This window comes from Rhamphochromis sp. 'chilingali', assembly GCF_963969265.1.
Source record: "Rhamphochromis sp. 'chilingali' genome assembly, chromosome: 15".
NCBI lineage: Eukaryota > Metazoa > Chordata > Actinopteri > Cichliformes > Cichlidae > Rhamphochromis > Rhamphochromis sp. 'chilingali'.
In genome coordinates, this window is record NC_137942.1 from 36891878 (window position 1) to 36915687 (window position 23810).

The 23810-nt window shown below is 46.0% G+C and overlaps 1 protein-coding gene across 1 annotated transcript in view; it reads right to left on the reverse strand.

The window, feature by feature from the left end:
• LOC308410944 (GTPase IMAP family member 7-like) overlaps positions 1-17755 on the reverse strand; it is a 31098-nt gene extending 13343 nt beyond the window's left edge. The window contains exon 1 of the mRNA XM_080904614.1: positions 16219-17755. Coding sequence (XP_080760740.1) covers positions 16219-16369 — 151 coding nt within the window. The 5' untranslated portion in view covers positions 16370-17755. The remainder of the gene's footprint in view (positions 1-16218) is intronic.
• Between the last annotated feature and the right edge of the window lie 6055 nt (positions 17756-23810).

The window sequence follows — 23810 nt, forward strand, 5'->3', positions numbered from 1 at the left end:
CTAGGTTAAACTGTCCCCAAATTAGTTATTTGTTATTATTACTTGTTTTCATGTCACTTGTCTGTTTTCTACTGCACCCTTCTCACCAAAGCAAAGCAAACATTAGCAGCATATTGACCGTAGTCAGCCATCCACATCCCATAGATGCTATAAAAAGATTTCCTGTAAAAAGAATCACACATAAATTCATCCACCCTCTTGTTCTATCTCGGTGGAGGTTAACCTTAAGTCGTAGTCAAGTCTTGTCAGCTTTTACCAGTCAGTCCGTTTGTTTTATTTCCAGTCTTTCATCCCTCCATTCTTTCTTTGCTGATAGCGGAAACCATCGTCGCATTTAGATTTCCGCCCTCAGCAAAATAACGTCATCTCAAAAAGAAAACAAGAACTTGAGTTTGGATTACCTCGCTGAATCCTTTTTTAGACAGGGACTCTCATTTTCTAATTGTCCCCATAAGTGGTTTCCTCCAGAGCCAATTTCAATGCGGAGAAACTCACTTACAACAATTTTCTCGCCGACGTGTAACGCTTGTAATTTCCGATGTGCAGATCTGCTTAAAGAAAAGATTCACTAACAAAAATCAGTGCACTGTCCAAAATATAAAACAAAATAAAATAAAAGATAACAAAAACAAAAATACCAACGCCCGGGTCTTAGGACTTGTCACTGAATATTCCTCCCATCAATAAAAATACCCACCTAAACCTACACAGAGTCAAATCAACACCACCTCAACCTTTTCCTATTCCTAAACCTATATGTTTTGCGTTCGTGAAACAAAATAGAACCGTTTCCATATTAAGTAATTTGAGCTCTTGAAATGTTTTAATTCTCTTAATTCTGCCAGTTTATTTCAACACTTATTCAATGACTTTTATTCAACTGCTACTTGGTCACTCAAATCTTAGCTGTTCAAATTGCCTAGAGTTCAACAAAGTCTAGATCCCCGTTATCATGAAACTTGAACGGGTGTACGATGATTTACTTACAGTCATTTAGAATCATCACTCAACCTAGCTCTACTACTGGCACTGCGTGACTTTTCTCACACTGGAAACCAGAATTTAGTACAGAACTTTAATACCTCAGGCAATCGTGTTCAAGGGCTGCCCCCCCCTTTCTCTTCTTCTTTGTCCGTGTGTTCCTCCTTTTATTAAATCTCCATCACAATGATGTGGCGCTCTGAAATAAGACTCACACTGTTAATTCATCGTTTTCACTCTGCACCACTGCTCAGGCTGTTTTCTTTTCTTTTTAGTGTACAGTAAACAATTGAGTCGAGGCCTTAAGCCCCAGATATCTCGCACGGGCATCGTTTTCATAACCAAACCGCTCTGGACCCTGCTCCCCAGACCACACAAATGCCCTCTGGGCTTATTATTGTAACAGATTCTGTATTTGAATTTGTTGTGTGCAGCATTGAGCCTTTGTCAGTAAAGCATTCTTCATTGCAGCAGCTGGAGCATTGTGTGTCACTTCTTAGTGAATTAAATCAACATTTTGATTTTGGTGCATGGGTGTGTATCAGTTTTCACTCCCTCAACGAGTGCATAAGTGTTCATGTGTGTGTTTCTCTTCATTCTAAGTCGGCGCATGCAGAAGTGTGTGTTTGTGTGTTGGTGTATGTTTGTGTTCATCACCTTCCTGTTCTGTAGTTTAGGTAAACCAGCGGCCTGACGCATGCCCTGGGGTCCTCCCCTCCTCTTTGGGTCTGTTTTCATCCGTTGTTGCAGCTGCCTGCATCTTCTCCTTGTAACTTGACCCTTTTGCTTCTGTAGCTCCTTCCGGGCTTGCTCCTGCTGTTGGAGCTTTGCATCAGGTCTGGCGACCTCCTACTCCAGCAAGCTTCCGCCTGATTTCAAGTCCTGTACGTGAAACTCCAAGTCTGACTGATGAGTTCAATTAGCAGCCAGCTCCTCCGGAGCCATGCTCAATTTCTGTCAAAGACCTCAGAGTCTTTTCCTTCCACGTCAGATCAGAGTCTATTTATGTTGTCCTTACTCTGCTCCACGGCCTTCTGCAGCTCTGCTGTTCGGCTCTTCTCAGAGGTCAGCATTCTTCTGCTCACCCTCCCTTTTCCTCCGGGCTTAATGCGCGTCTCGTCACAGCTCTGTCAGCTGACGCAGTCTGGGAATTTCCCCCGTGTAGTGTAACGGGCTTTAGGTTTAGTGCTCTCCGTCTCTGCTGCATGAGATCGCTTTTTTGCAGCACTGTTGACATCCTCAAGTTGTTGTTGTGAGTCCAGCTGCTGTGGCCTTCAGGGGTCAAAGGGTCAAAGATAGTCGCGGAGAGGGCAACGATGGTAGAGGGGAGGGTAGGAGTCCAGGTCAGCTTCGGCTTTCAGAAAAAACAAAAACAAAACAAAACAGGCGAACAGGAAAATGATGTTGTGTTGACTGTGCTGTGTTGGCTGTGTTATCCAGAGAGGGGAGAAACAACGAGGTGTCCTCTCCCCCCTTTTTTGTTTTTTCTCACCATATAATCAACTCATAACCCCTCAAGTTGACAGGACAACACAGGTACGTGTTAAAATTCTTAAGATCCTGTTTAGAAACCTAAAAAGGAATTTTCTACCATTCAGTAGTCATTTGTCTTAAACAATCAACAAAAACATGTCCCAATTTGACCACTAAATTTGTCGTATCCCCACTTGATCATCAGACCAGTGTCTTTGTCTTTTGACGTTAAGTTGTTGTCTTGCAACCCAGAGAGTTTATTTGTCAGTAATGTATAAACTATATCATTTAAAAACAGGTGTATGTTAAGTGTCGCTACTTTAACCTTGCATGTACGTGCACATGTATGTAAGCTGTTTCTTCATTGCATGTATGGGTGCGTCTGTATATAGAATAGAATAGAATAGAATTCCACTTTATTGTCATTGCACATGCACAGGTACAGGGCAACGAAATGCAGTGTATGGGTTAATTTAACTTTTTCTCAAATGAGGCATTTCTCTAACACGCACATGTGTCTGTTCCTCACACTTCTCATACCTTTCTCTGGTTGTGTGTGGTTTTATTTGCTTCAGTCATTTACCAGGAACATCTTTTCCTTTTCTCCATGTCTTCCGCCAGAGGTTAACACTGGTGAGATTCAGGGACACAGCACCCAGAGCAGTTCAGCGAGAAAAACCTGCCTAAAACTATATTCTCTCTTTTTTTCTTTTTTTTTTTTTTTTTTTTTTTTTTTTTTTTTTTTCCCTGGAGGGGTGGGGACAACTCTGGTGTCCAGCCGTGAATTTTTAGCCAAAGCTTGGCCTGTCTTCTGCTTCCGTACTCAGGTTTCCAGGTTAAGAAAAAACACCTGTATGAAGACACTAAACATACATTTAGTATCTGTATAAACATAACTGCCTAAATTATTGAAGTCTTGAGGAGGGTTGATTTAACTCTTTACTAACTTTAAACCCCACAAGTAAAAATTTCATATGTTCTTGACTGCAAACACAAAAACTGCTTGATGTTATTACTAATCATTTTCCTCCACAACACTCCAAATCCTGTTCTCTCTTGTGTCCAGCAGGGGAATAAGGTGACCTCTACTCTCACTGCTTCCCCAGTCAGAGACAATATCTCACTCACACTTCCACACTTTATTGTTTTCCCTTTTTCTTAACTATTATTATTTCACAGAAAATCAACTGACCTACTTCTCCTTCCTCTTCTGTCATGCAGAAAGTCACACACACACAGCACTCGGCCCCCACCTTGTCTTTCTCTCACAGACACACCTACACACACACACACTCTAATCGTCCTTTCACAACAAAACTTCACAAACGTCCACTGCAACAGTTTTAAGCACGCAAAGCCAGCGAAAATTCACTCTCACATTCACTTCCCTAACAACTACAAAGTTTTCACATAGAAAAATAATCCAGACAATCTACCATGCACCGTTTTCCCTCCTTATACGAGAGACTCAACCAACTTTTAAAAGCTTTATTTACACAACATCAAATGAAGCACAGATCTCTGCCTTTTCCAGGTAGAGAAGAAATACGACCCAACTAAAAATCTCCCAACAATCACACAAAGTTCTCAAATTTTGTCAAGATATTTATCCCCGCACTCCTACCTTACTGGAGTTTTACACCAGGGATCATTACTCATGGAATTCTATTAAACCATAATCCTATTAGGAAATCACCAACACAAGACTACAAGGTTTAGTTTATTTAATATACTGAAATCTCTTAACCACACTTCTGAGACCCCCTTTCACCTAACGAAAAGAAGCTCAGAAGGACAAATATGGAGAAATAGAGAGATGAAACCAAGGGCCGCAGCTGTACACACACACACTCCGCTCGTACTCGCGCGTGTGCCCGCTACTGCGCAGCACCACACAACCCCTCCTTTCTCCTAAGGAGAAATACACACACACACTCTGGATCCACACAGAAGAAATTCAACAACACAAGACAGTTTATACAATTTACACTTTTAAATGCACACACACACGGGTAATTTATATTCTATATACACACGGGCCCGCATAGACGTCATATGCTAGAAGAGGTTACACCTAACTTTTTGACTAATTTAAAAGCACCTATAGCCCAGGCCTCGCCTTGCTGGTCAATACACACCTCGGGAACGCCCTCCCGATAGCGCTCGAATTCCTAAGAAAACACCATATGCCAGAACAACTTTATCTCACTTCTCTATTTCTCTGCTGGTGTTGCTAAATTTTTGACTAATTTAAAAGCATCTTTCAGCCCAGAGCCTCGCTCTTGCTGATCAATTACCCGTCTCAAGTACGCCGCCTTGAAAACGGCCTCATTACTAAGTTCTAGTACTTTAAAACTGCTTCCCCGCCCGGACACCCGGATCTCCACCAGCGGCGTGAAATATCCCAGATCACACTTTTGGCTTTACTTAAAGTTCACAAGCTCCTGACGTTTAAATAGGAGGCAGCCGGTCCGCGACTCTACCTGCCAATTAATGCAGTATAAGACACTCACTCCTAGAATGCCTGGCCATTAAGGGCGTCCCAACATTCCCCCGGTAGGCCAACCGAGCTTAAACATAACAACGCGTCCGTTGCATGTGGCGTCTGCCAAAACGCTGAACAACTGCATTCATAGGGGCCGCGCCCCAGTCCTAATCAAATTTACTTATTTTAAAAGCCTCACTGTGGGTACCCTGCCCTCCAGTTTAATTACCTGAGACCCAAAACCGCGTTTTTGCTACCCAATCAAAACCAAATTATCCCTACACTACCGATTGACTGGCTGGCATTCCCAGTCAACCCACATTTAAACCTCTTAAACCGTATTTATTTGTTTCCACACACCTTAAACCGTATTAACTTAAACACATAACTTCTTAACTCAAAATTCACCCCCAAAATAAACAGCAATGAATTTAGTCAGACTACTTTGCCCTATTTTAAAACTAATTACACAAGATCACTATGGACCAACGCCAGAAGCCCAGACTGAGTGAATATTATTTAATTAAATTTAGTTTTAACTTCCAATATAGCGCCTTTGGATAAAAATCAACAGGTGGCACTCACCTTTTCTTATGTCGCCTGGCGTCACTCAGACAGGCTGCTGGCCTCCGCCCCTGTTTGTCACCCACACGATAGCTGCAAGCTCCCTTCCCCCCCAACCGGAGTTTCGGCACCAAGTTGTTACGTCTGGTTCAGTTTGGGTAAGAAGGAAAAACAGCCGAGTCCGTGTAGGTGACAAACATAGTGATTTTATTACATACTTCTAAGACAGAAGCATGGGAAGACAAGCGTACAGCCACAGATCTCCAAAGAGTGGACCGTTCCCTATCCTTATATAACCCATGACGACATCACACAGTTAGACCTTACTGGAAATGATAACAGTCTCCCCATAGTCCAAAGTTCTCCTTATACAAACATCAGATGTCAGAAAAGAAGTGTGTGACATGTCATGTTGTGCAGTTCTGTGAGCCTGTGTGTCCAACTAGAGAATGTCCTGACATGACCTCCCTGTGTAAATAAGGGTGAACGTGCGTGTTTACATAACTCTCTATGTGCATGTTCTGATGTAGGCCTGCAAATGAATTAGAACAAGGTCCTGCTGGACCCTCCAGTTATGGACGGTGAATACAATGCTGTGGATACCATTTGAGACTTGATTACAATGATGATAACCTGCATACATTAATCTTTACTCAGATTACCATAGATATAAAACAAAGATTATACTGTCATCAGATTCCACAATGGTAAATGATTAATCAATGATAACTGATTATGAGAATACAAAATAAAATATCTCCTGGTCACAGTACTCACATTTTTATCATCAATCAAACCCATCGAAGTCCTCATCCTCTGTGTCTGAATTGAACAGCTGCGCTAAATCTCCATCAAACATGCCAGGTTCACTTTCTTCACTGTCAGAGTCACTTTCCGTGCCGTGCGGCTCCTCGGAAATGATGCCGGCTTTTGCGAAAGCTCGAACAACAGTGCCAGCAGCCATGTTAGCCCAAGCATCTACAATCCATTGGCAAATTGTGGCGTAACTCGCCCGGCACTGCCTTCCACTCTTGGTGAAACTGTGGTCTCCATCGGTCATCCATCGCTGGATGTGTTTGTCGCCGATGTGTTTGCTGCAGTAGGAGCGGAAGATGGCCAGCTTTTCCTTATAATCCGCTGAAAGTTGCTGCGCTACCGTAGTCCTGGTCCGGATGGAAAAATGGCACCGTTTCATAAAAAGTGAAAGTGAAACTGCTTTTAGCCGAATGGTGACCGTCGAAACGCTTCTTCGTTCTTTGCTCGATGATCGCCATATGTCCGCGGAAACTCAGCTGCGTATTCTTGACCTGTCGGAGCTTGTTTTCCAGCTTCCTCCACTTGCGAACCATCGATTCATTAATCTTAAATTCTCTCGCCGCTGCTCGATTTCCATGTTCCTCCGCATAGCTGATGGCCTTCAGTTTAAACGGTGCTTCGTAAGCGTGTCTCTTTGCCATTTTCAGGGTTGTTAAAACAACGGTGTCCTGCATAACGCACATACCTGTTCTTTTATACAGGTATGTGCAATAAAGTCAACGCACACACTTCACCCTTTAGCGTTCTCATGGTGTTCTCTACTACGTCCTCCTTACAACACAAAGGGCGCACTGCGCTATAGGGCGCGCCGTACTTTTTGAAGAAAATCTAAGACTTTTAAGTGCGCCTTATGGTCGTGAAAATACGGTACATTGAAATTGGTAATAGGATATAACAGATGAACTCTGGCAATCTTTTCTCCATAGGGTACACTCCTTTTCTATATGTGCCAGGCATAGGCGCCTCTAATTCAAGGCCCTACACCTACATATCTCCAAGGCAAAGTTAGCCAAGTCCTATCCGGGAGCTGACCCCCTTTATAATAGGTATAAAGCAGAAACTGTGTCAGTCTTTCATACTTTCTGGACATGACCAAATCTTCATAACTATTGGGTGTCTGCATTTAATACCTTTTCAGAGATGTAATGTTAAATATGATTCTTCTGCTCTAACGGCTAATTTTGGAGTCATACCTCAAAACGTCACTGTCTTAAAATACTTCTCGAATTCTATTGGGTTTGCTTCTCTCATTGCAAGGCGCTGTTAGGAAAATATATTTTCTATCGCTTATTTGCTGTGTATTTTGTTTTATGCATTTAATAACAGATCAGTATATTAAAGGCCACCTTTGGGTTATAAACTGTATCATAGGTCATTAGATTGTTTAGCAAGACTGAAAACTGTGCGGAACAGGAAGCTTTGAGCAGAGTTGCAGAGAACATTGCCTAGTTTTATGCTTACCCTGTAGAAGTGCATGCAGGTGCAAAATCAGTGCCGTTCTTCAATGAGGCTTCAACTGAGGTTGTCTGGCAGGGCTGGGCTTAACTAGAGTTACAATTGAACTCTATACAGAGTTAAAGTTATTAAATTAACTGATGACAGAGTTAAAATTTTAACCAGCCTGCAGAGTTACAGTAATTAGAATTTTCTCTATTAAGAGTTAAATCAACACTGATGGAATACATTTTGTCAAATAACTCCAACATTGAGATTTAAATCAGAAAGTGTTTCTGTAAGTGTAGCTTACGGCCATACCACCCTGAGCACGCCCGACCTCGTCTGATCTCGGAAGCTAAGCAGGGCTGGGCTTGGTTAGTACTTGGATGGGAGGCTGCCTGGGAATACCTGGTGCTGTAAGCCTCTCCTCCTTGAATCGCTACCTTATCGTGGTGGAGGGGTTTGTGTGTCCCAGGGATCCTAGGGGCTATGTTGTCTGGGGGCTTTTGCCCCCTGGTAGGGTCTCCCATGGCAAATTGGTCCTGGGTGAAGGACCAGACAAAGAGTGATTCAGAAGACCCCTATGAAAAGAACATCAAGGGAACAGTTTACCCTGCCCTGGAGCCAGGCCCGGGGAGGGTGCCCGAGGGCAAGCATCTGCTTGCCAGGCCTTAGTCCATGGGGCCCGGCCGGGCACAGCCCGAAGAGGAGACATGGGCCAATCCTCCCGCAGGCCCACCACCCGCAAGAGGCGCCATAGGGGTTGGGTGCATTGTGTGCCGGGTGGCGGCCAGGAGCGGAGGCCCTGGCGGACTGACCCTGGCTGCCAAGACTGGCAATAGGGACATGGAATGTCACCTCTCTGGTGGGAAAGGAGCCTGAGTTAGTGCGTGAGGTTGAGAGGTAGCGGCTAGATATAGTCGGGCTCACCTCTACGCATGGCTTGGGCTCTGGAACCAGTCTCCTGGAGAGGGGCTGGACTCTGTCTCAGTCTGGAGTTGCCCCTGGTGAGAGGCGGCGGGCTGGGGTGGGTATTCTAATATCCCCTCGGCTTGCTGCCGGTACGTTGGGGTTTTTCCCGGTGGATGAGAGGGTTTGTTCCCTGCGCCTTAGGGTCGGGGAACGGGTCCTGACTGTCATCTGCGCTTATGCGCCGAGTGGCAGTTCAGAGTACCCAGCCTTCTTAGAGTCCCTGGGGGGGGGGGGGGGGTGCTGGAGGGTGCTCAACCTGGAGACTCTGTTGTCCTGCTGGGAGACTTCAATGCTCACGTGGGTAACGACAGCGAGACCTGGAGGGGCGTGATTGGGAGGAACGGCCTCCCTGATCTGAACCCGAGCGGTGCTTTGTTATTGGACTTCTGTGCTAATCACAGTTTGGCCATAACGAACACCCTGTTCGAACATAAGAGTGTCCATAAGTGCACGTGGCACCAGGACGCTCTAGGCCGTAGGTCGATGATCGATTTTGTAATCGTATCAGCAGACCTGCGACCATATGTTCTGGACACTCGGGTAAAGAGAGGGGCTGAGCTGTCAACTGATCACCGCCTGGTGGTGAGTTGGATCAGGTGGCGGGGGAGGACGCTGGACAGACCTGGTGCACCTAAACGCGTAGTGAGGGTGTGCTGGGAACGTCTAGCAGAGGCCCCAGTCCGCGAGATCTTCAACGCACACCTCCGGCAGAGCTTCAACAGCATTCCGAGGGAGACTGGGGACATTGAGTCCGAATGGACCATGTTCAGCGTCTCCATTGCCGAAGCTGCTGCATTGAGCTGCGGCCGCAAGGTGGTTGGTGCCTGCCGCGGTGGTAATCCCCGAACCAAATGGTGGACACCAGAGGTGAAGGGAGCCACCAGGCTGAAGAAGGAGTCCTATCGGGCTTGGTTGGCCTGTGGGACTCCGGAGGCAGCCGACAGGTATCGACAGGCCAAGCGGAATGCGGCTCGGGCAGTGGCTGAAGCAAAAACTCGGGTGTGGGAGGAGTTCGGAGAGGCCATGGAAAAAGACTTTCGGACTGCCTCGAAGAGATTCTGGCAAACCGTCAGGCGTCTCAGGAGGGGAAAGCGGTTCTCTACCTGCACTGTGTATAGTGCTGGCGGAGCGCTACTGACGTCGACTGAGAAAATTGTCAGGCGGTGGAAGGAATACTTCGAGGACCTCCTTAATCCTACTGACACGTCTTCCGAGGAGGAAGCAGAGTCTGGGGATGAGGGGAATGACCCGCCAATTTCCGGGGGCGAGGTCACTGAGGCAGTTAAACAACTCCTTGGTGGCAGAGCCCCTGGTGTTGATGAGGTCCGCCCCGAGTTCCTGAAGGCTCTGGACGTTGTAGGGCTGTCCTGGTTGACACGCCTCTGCAATGTTGCGTGGAGATCAGGGGCAGTACCTGTGGACTGGCAGACCGGGGTGGTGGTCCCCATCTTTAAGAAGGGGGACCGGAGGGTGTGTTCCAACTACAGGGGGATCACACTCCTCAGCCTCCCTGGGAAAGTCTATGCCAGGGTGCTGGAAAGGAGAGTTCATCCGCTAGTCGAACCTCGGATATAGGAGGAACAATGCGGTTTTCGTCCTGGTCGCGGAACACTGGACCAGCTCTTTATCCTCTCCAGGATACTTGAGGGTGCATGGGAGTTTGCCCAACCAGTCTACATGTGTTTTGTGGACTTGGAGAAGGCATTCGACCGTGTCCCTCGGGGTGTCCTGTGGGAGGTGTTGCAGGAGTATGGGGTGTCTGGCCCATTGCTACGGGCCATTCGATCCCTATACAACCGTTGCAAGAGCTTGGTTCGCATTGCCGGCAATAAGTCGGACTCGTTCCCGGTGGGTGATGGGCTCCGCCAGGGCTGCCCTTTGTCTCCGGTTCTGTTCATAATTTTTACGGACAGGATTTCTAGGCGCAGCCAAGTGGCGGAGGGCTTTCGCTTTGGTGGCCTCAGAATCTCATCTCTGATTTTTGCAGATGATGTGGTTCTGTTGGCTCCATCGGGTGAGGGCCTCCAGCTCGCACTGGAATGGTTCACAGCCGAGTGTGAAGCAGCGGGAATGAGGATCAGCACCTCCAAATCTGAGGCCATGGTTCTCAGCCGGAAAAGGGTGGAGTGCCCACTCCGGGTCGGGGATGAGTTCCTGCCCCAAGTGGAGGAGTTCAAGTATCTCGGGGTCTTGTTCGCGAGTGATGGGAGAAGGGAGCCAGAGATCGACAGACGGATTGGGGCTGCGGCTGCAGTAATGCGGACGCTGCACCGGTCCGTCGTGGTGAAGAGGGAGCTGAGTGTAAAAGCGAAGCTCTCAATTTACCGGTCGATCTACGTCCCTACCCTCACCTATGGCCACGAGCTGTGGGTAGTGACCGAAAGAACGAGATCGCGGATACAAGCGGCAGAAATGAGCTTCCTCCGAAGGGTGGCTGGCCTCTCCCTTAGAGATAGGGTGAGAAGTTCGGCCATCCGGGAGGGGCTCAGAGTAGAGCAGCTGCTGCTCCACATCGAAAGGAGCCAGCTGAGGTGGTTCGGGCATCTGACAAGGATGCCCCCTGGGCGCCTCCTGGGTGAGGTGTTCCAGGCATGTCCCACCGGGAGGAGGCCCCGGGGCAGACCCAGGACACGCTGGAGAGATTATATCTCTCGGCTGGCCTGGGAACGCCTTGGTGTTCCCCCGGATAAGCTGGAGGAGGTGGCTGGGGAGAGGGAGGTCTGGGCCTCTTTGCTTAGGCTGCTGCCCCCGCGACCCGGCTCCGGATAAAGCGGATGAAGATGGATGGATGGATGGATGGGATGTCACATTCTACAGTATTTGTTTTATGAGTTAGGGTAAACTCATCTGCCAGTATGGCAGCCTGCTGTAAAGTGGAAACCCTTTGCTCACTTAAATAACAAGAAATAGACTCAGGAACAGAGTTTTTAAAATCCTCCACCAGCATAAGCTCACGTATGGACCCCACATCGTTAACCTGGCTTGCAGAACACCACCTATCAAAGAGCTTTGCCTTCTCCCTAGCAAAGTCAAGGTAGGACTGGCCCTGTGCCAACTCCAAACCTCTAAAGTTCTGCCTATAGGCTTCAGGTATGAGTTCGTGGGCTTGGAGGACAGCACTTTTAAGCTTTTCATAAACTAAGCAGTCCTCCATCGACAAAGCAGAACAAACCTCCTGAGCCTTACCTGTCAATTTACATAGTAACATCACGCACCACATGTCTTGAGGCCATTGCAGTGCAGTCGCTATGCGTTCAAATGCAATAAAGAAGCTATGAACACTGGACTCACAGAAAACTGGAACCAGGTGGATGTTATTGCTCATAAACGAGCCTCTGGACACCTGTTCACCAACAGATGTAGGCCCAGTGCTCGTCAGCTCCAGCTGATTCAACTGGAACGCCATTTCAGCCTGAAGAAAACCACCACACACACCTGTGCCAATTCTCACAGGCTAGCGAACAATCAATGGTAACCGAACAACTTACTCTTCTTGACCAACTTACCTTTTGCTACACACACATTAACAAATACAACCTACCCAGTTCCTAAGCACAACAAACTTTACCTATCTATCTTCTGGAGCGTGCTGGGCTCGAGGCAACTTGAAAGGCAGAACTTCAGCGACCGGAGCCCTGAATTGCCTACCCCCAACAGGGAACTAATCCCCGCCCAGGATTACTCCAAAAATAAAAAAGGCAAAATAACAAAAGAGTGCCCGAAGGAAGAACTTAAAACAAAGCCCAGCTGGACACTCACCTAACTAAACTGGGAATTTGAATCTCTAAAGGTGAAAAAAAACAACAACAAGATAATCAAAAACCAATTCCAACTCAAAACTCCCTTTTCAACGATCCCGGACGAGCCCCCACTTGTTACGTTCCCCTGAGGGGTCTAGGCGGGGAGGGGGAAGTAACAAAAGTGACCGGGTCAGAAAAAGGAGTCCAGGAGGCAAAAGGGTTAAATTAAAGAGTTTTATTAAAATTTCAATTTATACTAACTAAAAGAGACGGACAAGCCGCTATCACCATTTAAGAAAACAAACAAAACTCAGGCATTGGTCAATAAAGTAAAACGTAAGCCAAAAAGAAAGAGCAGCTCACTAGCTGAAAACCACCAAAAACACAGCTCACTAGCTGCAAACACAACCACTCAGCTCACAAGCTATAACCACACTACTGGCACTCTGGCCCAGAGCTCACCTTTCCCTGGCTTAAATACTTTTAATTACTGATGTGAGTCAGCTGTGTAACAGGGAAAGGTGGCACCTCAGGCAGAAGAGGTGGTGGGACACGCCCACACAGGCACCTTCAGGAGGAGGCCCTGCTAGGGCCGTAACACTTTCCTTTCCAAACCCAATTTGGAAACTCTTATTCATGCTTTTATCACCTCACGTCTGGACCATTGTAATTCCCTTTTAATAGGGGTCGGGTTAGGGTTAGGTGTTAGGAAACTATAGCTTAGATGTTTTTTAATTCAAACTTTGGTGCACGGTCCTAGGAATTACTGAAGCATCCCATCTCCACTTACTCCGCTCTTCTCCTTCTCTCCAGCATACTCCTCTTCTTCTTGGGTGCGTCTTGTACCTTCTTCCATATGTTGTCAATCATAAAACCATCCCCCAATGTCTTTATTCCCCCCAGGCCATAAGGCAGACTCATTGAAAGTTCCAGCACTGTCACCAATACTAAAAAAGGTCCCAAAGCCATATTTCTCCCATGACTCCCTGGAGGGGATGTGACCTCCAAGAGAAAAGGTTTTTATCGTTTTTGATTTTCTTATTCATTTTCAACAATAATCACACTCCATGCAGTTAGTAATTATAATGAATCCTCACACTGTTAGTGTTACACTCTGTTCAAAACAACCTCCATGCAGTTCTGTCATGGGGACTTATGGCAATCAGGGAAACATACTCAATATTGACAAGTAGTCTTTGTATTTTTTTTTTTTTTTTTTTTTTTGGTGACATTTTGCTTAGAAATATAATTATGATCTGTTCACAGAATTTATGTTATAAAACAAACAACAGGTTTCCAGACCATTTTTTCTTTTTGAACTTTCTTTATTTCTCACCATACTTTCAAAGCCTGACCTATAATTCTAAGGATTCTCCCTCCCTAAGACATTGGAGTCTTAATTGATTATTTCAAACCATATACTGCATATACTTAATATTGACAACATCAAAGAAATACCAAATGTAATAAAAATTCTAAACCCACTAAAGAAATATTTAAAGATGACAATAACATCCTGACATCAAACTCTCTCCATTCTACTCCGCTGACCGACCGACCAGCCCGGGTTGGCCTGCAGGCTCACGATGCTCAGGGCCTCCTCTGTGCGTTCCCTGAAGTGAGTGGCCACTGTGGAGCGCAGCTGATCCGCCCGTATGGCATACCGGTGTTGCTGCAAGCGCGCTCCCAAACAGGCCCAAATTCCCCCCACATACATTAAACCACAATACTACATCGTAAGACCCACGCTGAGTCGCAGGCCTTCACACCAGCTGTCAAAGATACTTTTAGCCGTCTCACTCGTCCAATGAATGCCATCAGCTACGGTATGGAAGTGTTGTTGAGGTATGCACGGTAAATAATTATAATGTGTACTGATGAAGTTATTGATCATAGTGAGATTTGACTGTTGGAGTTTGGATAGTGATCTGGAAAAGTGAATGTGGGCTACAAAAATGTCCGCACTCGGAAACACGGCTTTCGCCCCATTCACCACCTTACGTAGTTGTTTAATTGAGGTCTTCTGAGGGTCCTGATCCTTATTATTAAGGCCTACAGACAAGATCACCATTTCCGCATTTTCACACACCGGCGTCATTTCCAACAGGTTGAAGAAATGGTAAAAGTTCGCACCCGGGTAGCTCTCCACCTGAATCTGATCATTCTCGAAGGGGGGTATTCTATTTAGATTGGAGTCCCCCAAGAAAACTACCGGTTTATCAACTTTGATTCTCCAATCCTGTAATTTCCTACTAGGTCTCGCCCGATGGTACGTAGGTGTATGGTAACCCCCCTCTGCGCCCCTCGTCTTCGCCTCCGCCCCTACCGGCTCTCCCTTTCCTGTAAGCCCGCGCCCGCTGTAAGACTCCCTCTGCTTTATTTGCCGCACGGTTTTAAATTCTGCCACCGAGCCATCGCTCTCATTATCCTCCTCGCTCAGGTGAAAATTACTCTCAGTATTAAAATAGTGGGGATCAGCGCGGTCCAATGAGTCACTGCTCAGGTTTCCCGCTGGCTCCTGCTGTTGCAGGGCCTCAATCGTCATTTCACCCACTACCTTGTCACCTGTTTCAGCAGAGGTTTGGATTTTTACTCGCTTTTGTTGTTTCATTATAGGGTCCGGACCATTCGTCCGGTCTCCTGCGCGAGACGTGGAGCAAGAAACTGAAAGGGTGGCGGGCTCAGATGGCAACCTGTTCGCGGCCGTTAAGGGCAAGTCACGGCGCACAGTATTTCTGGGACACACAGGGGGAGAGCACAAAGAGGCAGGCAGAATGTTATCGGTTTCATCTAAATCAACCACCACGTTTGATCTAATTCTGGCTGTTGCCTCCACCCTACTCCCACCCTCTCCCGTCTTCCCCCCATCTACATTTTTCCCCTTCGGGAGGGCTCCCGGGGTGGCCGGCGCACGGGCATTAACAGTCTGAAGCTCATTCAGCTCCTCTAAAATGGTTTTCCTTTTCCCCAACGATAGGTTTCTCTGATGGGAAGCATTTTGTGTATTACTGCTGCTAGCAGTCTGGTTTTTCACCACTGTAGGTAAGGGCGGAAATTCATTATCATTTCTCAGATCAATCGGCATTACCCCCGATCTTCCCCCCCTCTGTACTGTATTCTGTTCCCGTGTGTAGCCGGCCTCCGAGCGGGCCCTCCCTCCACCCTCTTCCCCTGACGATTTAAGCAGAGTTTCAACTGTTGATATTGTAGAAACTCGTAAGCGAGCCCCGTATCTTTTAAAAGCCCACGTCTTTGCCACTTGAAATGACACCTCAGTCTTTCTAGTTCCTTTTAAAGATTCAATAATAGTGGCATAATGATCATAAAGAATATCTAAATTTTTGGACATCCAAGAGTCTGTGTTTTGATCAAGTTGCCTCCTAACTTGTTCTGTGGGCGCAGCCGGTTTTATAAAATTAGAGAGCCTGGACACCTGTTTAATCATACCCCTGGGGTACAAGCCCGTGTCGCGTGCTTCTTCAATCACACTTTTATGGTGTACTGTCCGTATTAATTTAAATATATTCTTCGCACTCGTCCTTGTGTCAGTATCAAGTGCACGCTTTGGTGCGGGAGCATCTTGTCCTCCTTGTTGTCTGACACGTCTCATGTTCGGGCGACCCCATCCCTCCCCGTGCCTCGTCCCCTCCCGACCCCCAGCATGCGTAGCCAGACCGTCACCAGACAAACTTTCACCTAAGGTTTCAAAGTTATTGTTTTGTACCTTATATTTGTCAGTGGGGAGCTCACCTGAGTTTCTTTGTGTTTGTTGGACCACTCGATTCAGGCTCAGTGATCTCTGCCTCCTCCGTGCTCTTCGCTGGTGGCGTGGAAACGTCCATCCGCCATCCTGCATGTCGTTTTCTGGCAGTCGTGGCGTTTCCGACCGGTGTGCCTCCATCCTGGACCCGAACAATATGGTAGTCCCACCGACCACGGGCGTCCCCGCGTCAGTGTCTGTTGGTCGGTGAAGACTCAAAAGACAAGAGGGTTTAGGTGCACAAACCGATGCCTCGCTCAGATCCAACGCCACCTCTCACTACCCGTTTAGAGTTCACGGTCACTTTGCTACAGGTGAATAAAAACTCCCCACTTTACAGTTGTAAAAAAAGTTTGTCAATTAAAATAGTCTTTCATGTGACTGGGCTAAACAAAGTTACTTGTCGCCCATCTCTGGAAGGGCTAAAAAAGTCGCCTTTCTTCCAATAAGTTTGGTCTAGCGTCCCTGACGTTTCGCGGAGTTACCGCTTCTTCAGAGGGATACATGCTACTAGGTGTCCGGAAGGAGCGAGGCATTTAAACACATTTCCTGGGAGATGCCCAAGTCCTGGGCCCCTCCCAGGATTGGTAATCATAGGTTACATGGGTATTACATGTGACCAAATCCCTCCCCAATAAAAGGTGTCCAGGCCTCTCTCTAAAAGAACAACAAAATTAAAAATAAGAATAAAAACCTTTAAAATATCATATGGAATTGATAAGAGGAAATAAAAATAACCATAAAAAAATGTAAAAAAGATTATAAACCCATGATATAATCTTTATGATTAAAAACATCATCCTGCTGAGGATGGTTTAATAAAATATATGTATATATGTACACATATAAAAAGACATTATTTTATAAGAAAGAAGGTGAACACAAAATAATATCTTCTAAAAAGCAAGAGGGATGGGAAAAAACAAAGCTAAAGTTAAGACAAATATAGATCAAATGGGGATGGAGAGAAAAATATAATAAAAAACTAGGTAAGGGGGTGGGGTCCGGAGGGAGTCTTAGGGCTGTCGCGGACCAGGGGGAGAACCCGACAACGGGTAACATCCGGAGCAGGAACGTGAAAAACAGGGAAAGAAAAGAAAAAAGAAAATACATAAAAAAATCTATAAAAACTAAATAAACAATCAACCCATATTCACCTTCATTCCAAAAATAAAAAGGCTATGTAAGGCAACCCATAATAATAAGGACCATATATTAAGAATGGCTTTTTAAAAAAGTAATTGAATAAACAATCAACAAAAACCACAACTTGAAAGGCTGCTTTTCTTATTGCACTAGGACAGCCATTATACTCCCCAGTAGATGATGGGGGGAAGACCTCACTACAACGAAATCAGGTAAAAGGTCCAGTCGGTCAGCGGAGGCCTCAACATAAATAAGAGGGCAAATTAATTCTTATTTCATGGCCACCTCAACCCAAATGCTTGGCATTTTTAGATATTAACTCCCCACTATAGGGTTTAAGTTTCTCAAATACAGTTATCAACTGTTAATATTTCCCCCAAGATGTTAATTTTAGGGTTAGGGGTTAGGGTGTGGGGAAGACTAGGCCCGGCTATGCCGGAACCTAAGTGCACGGTCCATCACTGGGACTGGTATTGGTGCCCCCTGATCAAAAAATTACCCTAAGCGGGTGTAGTGCACTGTGGTGGGCCATTCGCGACGTTTCGGCTTCTCTGAGCCTTCTTCAGGCTGGCCCACCCGCTTTTGTGTTTGTCAAGTAACATTGCTTCACTCACTATCCCGGGTTTGTTTGTGTAAGCGTTTTGTTGCCGGCAAATCAAACATTCTGCAAATTAAGACAAATACTAAGTTATGTTTCTTTATACTTTATTATGTTACAGATTAAGTCATTTGTTCATACTTACTCTGTTTGTCTTTTCAGTCATCATGAGTGTCAGGTGTGGGGAAACGCCCGCTTGGCATTTCCTCATTTTAAAGTCCTGATCATGTCACACATGACATCATCAGGTCAAACCATGTGGAGGGGTTTCTTTTTCCAGAGAGATGCTTCCTTTTGTTTGTGTTAATGTTTAAAGGGATTTGTTGAATGTTTTTCCTTTTGTTAATACTGCCATTTAGTTGTGTAAATGTGCATATTAGAAGTGTGTAGAGGTTTTGTGTTTTTAGATAACCTGAGTAGAGTTTTAGATCCCTCAGTTGAGTGAGTGGTACTGGCTGGGCAATTGGAGGGAAATTGATGGCCCTATTTAAAGCCAGTCTCTACCAGATGCAGGAGAGAGGAGAGGTGAGCTGTGTCACCAGAGCCATGTTATGTTGAGTTTTGTTAAATGAATTGATTTGGGGAAAGTTTTGTTAAGTTATACATTAAATTAAGTTCACTGCAAATAAATTGCTCACCTTGGAAACCCAAAATGTCTGCATAGTCTGCTTCCCTACCACCTTCCTTGACGTTCGAGTGTGACTACTTCACAAATGGTGGCAGCAGTGGCTCCAGGCCAGTAGGTAGCAGCAATGCAGAAAGGGGCCAGACCAAAAAAGCACCAAGTGCCAATGGACTCTGCAAGTGAGGAGCCTCCAGTGCTCAATCAGCTAGAGGAAGCAGAGCAAGAGCAAGGTACTGAACTGCATAACCTTGCTGAACTTTCAAACCTCCTGCATGGTTTTATGAGGCAACAAAGCGACAGAGAGGCCCAATGGGAACTGGAGAAGCAGCGGCAGGAAGATCGCTGGCGGAAAATTCAGCACCAGTTCACTCAGCTCCAGCAGGAAGTGCAATCAGAACGTCGAGAGCATCAGCTGTTGGTGGAAGGTGCAACAGCAGATTCAGAGACACGTTTGAGGCCTACTGCGGAGCATCCAGCAATGCCTCAGTTACAATCTAACGTCATGGAGGCCGCAACAGCATCTCAGTCTGCCTCCTTAACAAGACCACCAGTTTGGAAAGGGCCTAAAATGCAGCCTTATAATGAGGACGAAGACATTGAGCATTACCTAACAACCTTTGAGAGGATCGCAAGCGGGTGCCAGTGGCCACACGAGGATTGGGCATTACATCTTGCTCCACTTCTCACTGGTAAGGCACGAGCTGCTTTTGTAGCCATGGACATTGATGAGATTATGGACTATGTAAAGGTGAAGAAAGCTGTTCTTGAAAAGTTTGAAATATGTGCAGAGACTTACAGACTCCGATTTCGCTCCACTACGTTGGGCGATGGCGAGACACCTAAAGAGTTAAGGACACGCTTGAAAGAACTGTATGATAAGTGGATAGTTCCAAGAGAAAAGTCCAAAGATGAAATAGGTGACGTCATTGTTTTAGAGCAGTTCCTGAGAGTTCTCAATCCCGAACTGCGCACGTGGATAAAGGAGCATAACCCAACCACGTCTAAGCAAGCAGCAGAGCTGGCTGACGCTTTTCTTGCAGCCCGTCGGCCACTAAAGAACTATGCAAGTCCCAAACAATTAGCCCCTGTAATAGCAGGTAGGACAGAGAGTGGTAACAGTCAAAAAACTAGGAATTTCAGGCAGGGCCCCCATAATTCCACTAGTAGTCGGGCTAGGGAAATCAAGCAACGTGGGCCTTTAGTGTGTCACTCCTGTGGTCAAACAGGTCACTTTAGGGCAGATTGTCCAAGTCAGACTGTCAGTAACACATATATGTGCTTTTCTTCAAGGGGTGTCGAAGATGAAGTTGAGTCTTCAGCGCCCTCTTCTCAGCATGAGCGCACCACATGCGTTTTTATTGAGGAAAAGCCATGTGTGGCTCTTCTGGATTCAGGAAGCAGCCGTACCTTGGTTAGGCAGGAATGTCTTCCTAGGGATGCTACATTTTGTGGCAAGGTAAAAGTTTGGTGTGTTCACGGTAATGATGTGGATTACCCAATTGCCAACATTAATATTCAGATTGACGGCAAGCTGTATTTACTTTCCGTGGGAGTTATGAGTAAACTGCCATATCAGGTTGTGTTGGGCCGTGATCTTCCCATTTTGCGAGATCTGATAGCCAGGGGAGAGGAAATCAACCCAAGTGTTACAGCTGAGTCTATGGTAGCAGTCACCAGGTCAAAATATAAGCATCACGCGGAAGAAGGTTTAGGTTGGGGTGAATTTCCTTTCGCTAACAGTGATGTTCCTGATTTTGAAGGATTAAGTCAGGGTCGCATAAGAAAGAGCAGAGCCCAGAGACGACAGGCTAAGCTGAGGGGGACAAAGTTCACTGAACCAGTTCCAGTGCCACAATGTGATGAATTACTAGTCGTACCTGATGAAATGGCTCAGCTTCAAAGAGAGGATCCATCTCTAGCTCCCCTGTTTTTAAAGAGTGTCACAAACGCAACAGAGGTCACTGAGAGAGGCAGAGAGCTATTTTTCCTAAAGGGCGAGCTATTATATCGCCGTAGTAGGGTTGGAGACCAGTTGGTTGTGCCTAAGAGTTTAAGATCCACAGTACTGCAGTTAGCTCACTCAGTCCCTTGGGCAGGACACCTGGGTCAAGCCAAAACCTTCTCTCGTATGTCAACTAGATTTTACTGGCCACAGCAGTTTACGGACACTGTGCAGTTTTGCAAGTCTTGTCCCGAGTGTCAGTTAACAGCACCCGGAAGGAAAGGTGACAGGGCTCCCCTGATCCCTATGCCAGTCATAGACACCCCGTTCTCTCGTGTTGCGATGGACATCATAGGCCCATTAGAGAGGAGCAGTGCAGGGCACAGGTATATTTTGGTAGTGTGTGACTACGCTACAAGATATCCCGAGGCTTTCCCCTTAAAAAAGGTTAAAGCTCGTCAGATTGCCAACTGCTTAATACAAATGTTCTCGAGGGTAGGCATCCCAAAAGAAATCATTACTGATCAAGGGTCCAACTTTACATCTAACTTCATGAGAGAAGTCTATAGATTGCTGGGGATCAAAGGTATTAAGACAACTCCCTACCACCCACAAACAGATGGCCTTGTTGAACGTTTCAACAAAACCCTTAAAGCTATGTTGAGGAAGTTTGTGAAAGATACAGGAGCGGATTGGGACCAGTGGCTTCCTTTCTTGCTCTTTGCCTACAGAGAGGTACCTCAAGCTTCCACAGGGTTTTCTCCTTTCCAGCTCTTGTATGGCCACGCTGTCCGGGGTCCCCTTGATGTGTTGAAAGAAGCTTGGGAGGCTCCAAATCCCAGAAAACAATGCAATGTTCTTTCATATGTACTGAAAATGAGAGATAAGCTTGAGGAGCTCCAAGAGCTGGCCAATACTCATCTGGTTGGTGTCCAACAACGTCAGAAGCAGAGTTATGACAAAGCAGCTCGTAGGAGGATTTTTCAAGAGGGACAAAAGGTTTTGCTGCTTCTTCCATCATCTGAGAACAGTCTCCTTGCCAAGTGGCAGGGACCGTATGTGATCAGTAGGAAAGTGGGTCCAGTTACCTATGAACTGTACATGCCTGAGCGTCGCAAGAAGCATCAGATATTTCATGTCAATTTGTTGAAAGAATGGTGTGATCGGCCAGCATCTTCACTAGAGTGTTGGGCTCGTGCCGTGGTCGAAGAGGAGGAACCACGGGAGCTGTTCTTTCCTTCTCCAGCAGGTCAACAATTAGTTCCTGATGTGAGTCATCTTACTTCCAAACAACAGACAGAGGTGAAAGCAATTATGCCTGCTGATCTTTTTAGCACCAAACCAGGTTGCACCAATCTCATCCAACATGAGATACGTCTCCACTGTCCCAATCAAAAACCTATTAGGGACGCCACCTCACGGGTTCCTGCGAAGCTGATGCCAGCATTAAAACAAGAGGTGGAAGACATGCTTGACATGGGGGTCATTGAGCCATCTAGAGGTGAGTGGTGTAGTCCAGTGGTTCTAGTGCCGAAGAAAAATGACCCTAAACAGAGATTTTGTGTGGATTTCTCTAAACTCAATGCTGTTTCTGCTTTTGATGCTTATCCGATGCCAAGAGTAGAGGAACTGATTGAGCGTTTGGGGAACGCTAAGTATCTTACGACATTAGACCTTTGCAAGGGCTACTGGCAAGTACCTTTGACTGAGTCTTCGAAAGATTTGACAACTTTTAGAGTTCCCAGTGGACTTTATCGCTTCAGAACAATGCCTTTTGGTCTGCACGGTGCACCAGCCACATTTCAGAGGTTGGTGGACGAGGTTTTGAGAGGTGCAGATGGGTATGCTGCAGCATACATTGATGACATTGTGGTGTTTAGCGAGACCTGGGAGGATCATGTTCAGCATCTTTCTGATGTCTTTCAACGGATTAAGAGAGCCGGGCTTGTCATAAATGCACACAAATGTCACATTGCTAAGTCTGAGGTGGAGTACTTGGGTTACGTCATCGGGGGTGGGGTCATCCGCCCTCAGGTGTCAAAGATTGAAGCCCTGAGTGCCTACCCACCTCCTACGACCAAACGGAAAGTGAAATCGTTTTTGGGTCTGGCGGGGTGGTATCGCCGCTTCATTCCCAACTTCTCTGCTAGAGCAGCAGTCCTTAGTGACCTTACTCGCAAATCTAGCCCCACAAAGGTTAAATGGACTGCCGAGTGTGATGCAGCTTTTGTTGATCTTAAAAACTGTTTGTGTAGTGAACCGGTTTTGCAGTGCCCAGATTTTACCCGGCCATTCACTTTGCAGACGGACGCTTCCGGAGAAGGACTTGGAGCAGTGTTGCTGCAGGGTGAGGGTGAGGATAAACGACCAGTGGTGTATATAAGCCGTAAGCTCTTTCCTAGGGAAATGAAATATTCCACTATTGAGAAAGAGGCACTGGCAATAAAATGGGCTCTGGATACATTGAAGTACTATCTAATGGGTGATGAGTTTGTTTTGGAAACTGACCATCGTGCATTACAATGGATGAACAGAATGAAAGACTCTAATGCCAGAATCACTAGATGGTATCTGTCCCTACAGCCATTTCGCTTCAGGATCCAGTATAGACCAGGGCACAAGAATGTGGTGGCCGATTTTCTGTCCCGTTCCATGGAGGAGTGAGTGCCTTAAGGGGGGGGGGAGTGTGACAAAGTGGAGAAGCAGTTGTAATTCTCTCCATTTGTCCCAGATGTGTTTACCTTTTTTTTTTTTTGCACATTGTACACGTTATTCTGTTTCTATGTATTTGCTATGATTTGCTATTTGTCAAGTAACATTGCTTCACTCACTATCCCGGGTTTGTTTGTGTAAGCGTTTTGTTGCCGGCAAATCAAACATTCTGCAAATTAAGACAAATACTAAGTTATGTTTCTTTATACTTTATTATGTTACAGATTAAGTCATTTGTTCATACTTACTCTGTTTGTCTTTTCAGTCATCATGAGTGTCAGGTGTGGGGAAACGCCCGCTTGGCATTTCCTCATTTTAAAGTCCTGATCATGTCACACATGACATCATCAGGTCAAACCATGTGGAGGGGTTTCTTTTTCCAGAGAGATGCTTCCTTTTGTTTGTGTTAATGTTTAAAGGGATTTGTTGAATGTTTTTCCTTTTGTTAATACTGCCATTTAGTTGTGTAAATGTGCATATTAGAAGTGTGTAGAGGTTTTGTGTTTTTAGATAACCTGAGTAGAGTTTTAGATCCCTCAGTTGAGTGAGTGGTACTGGC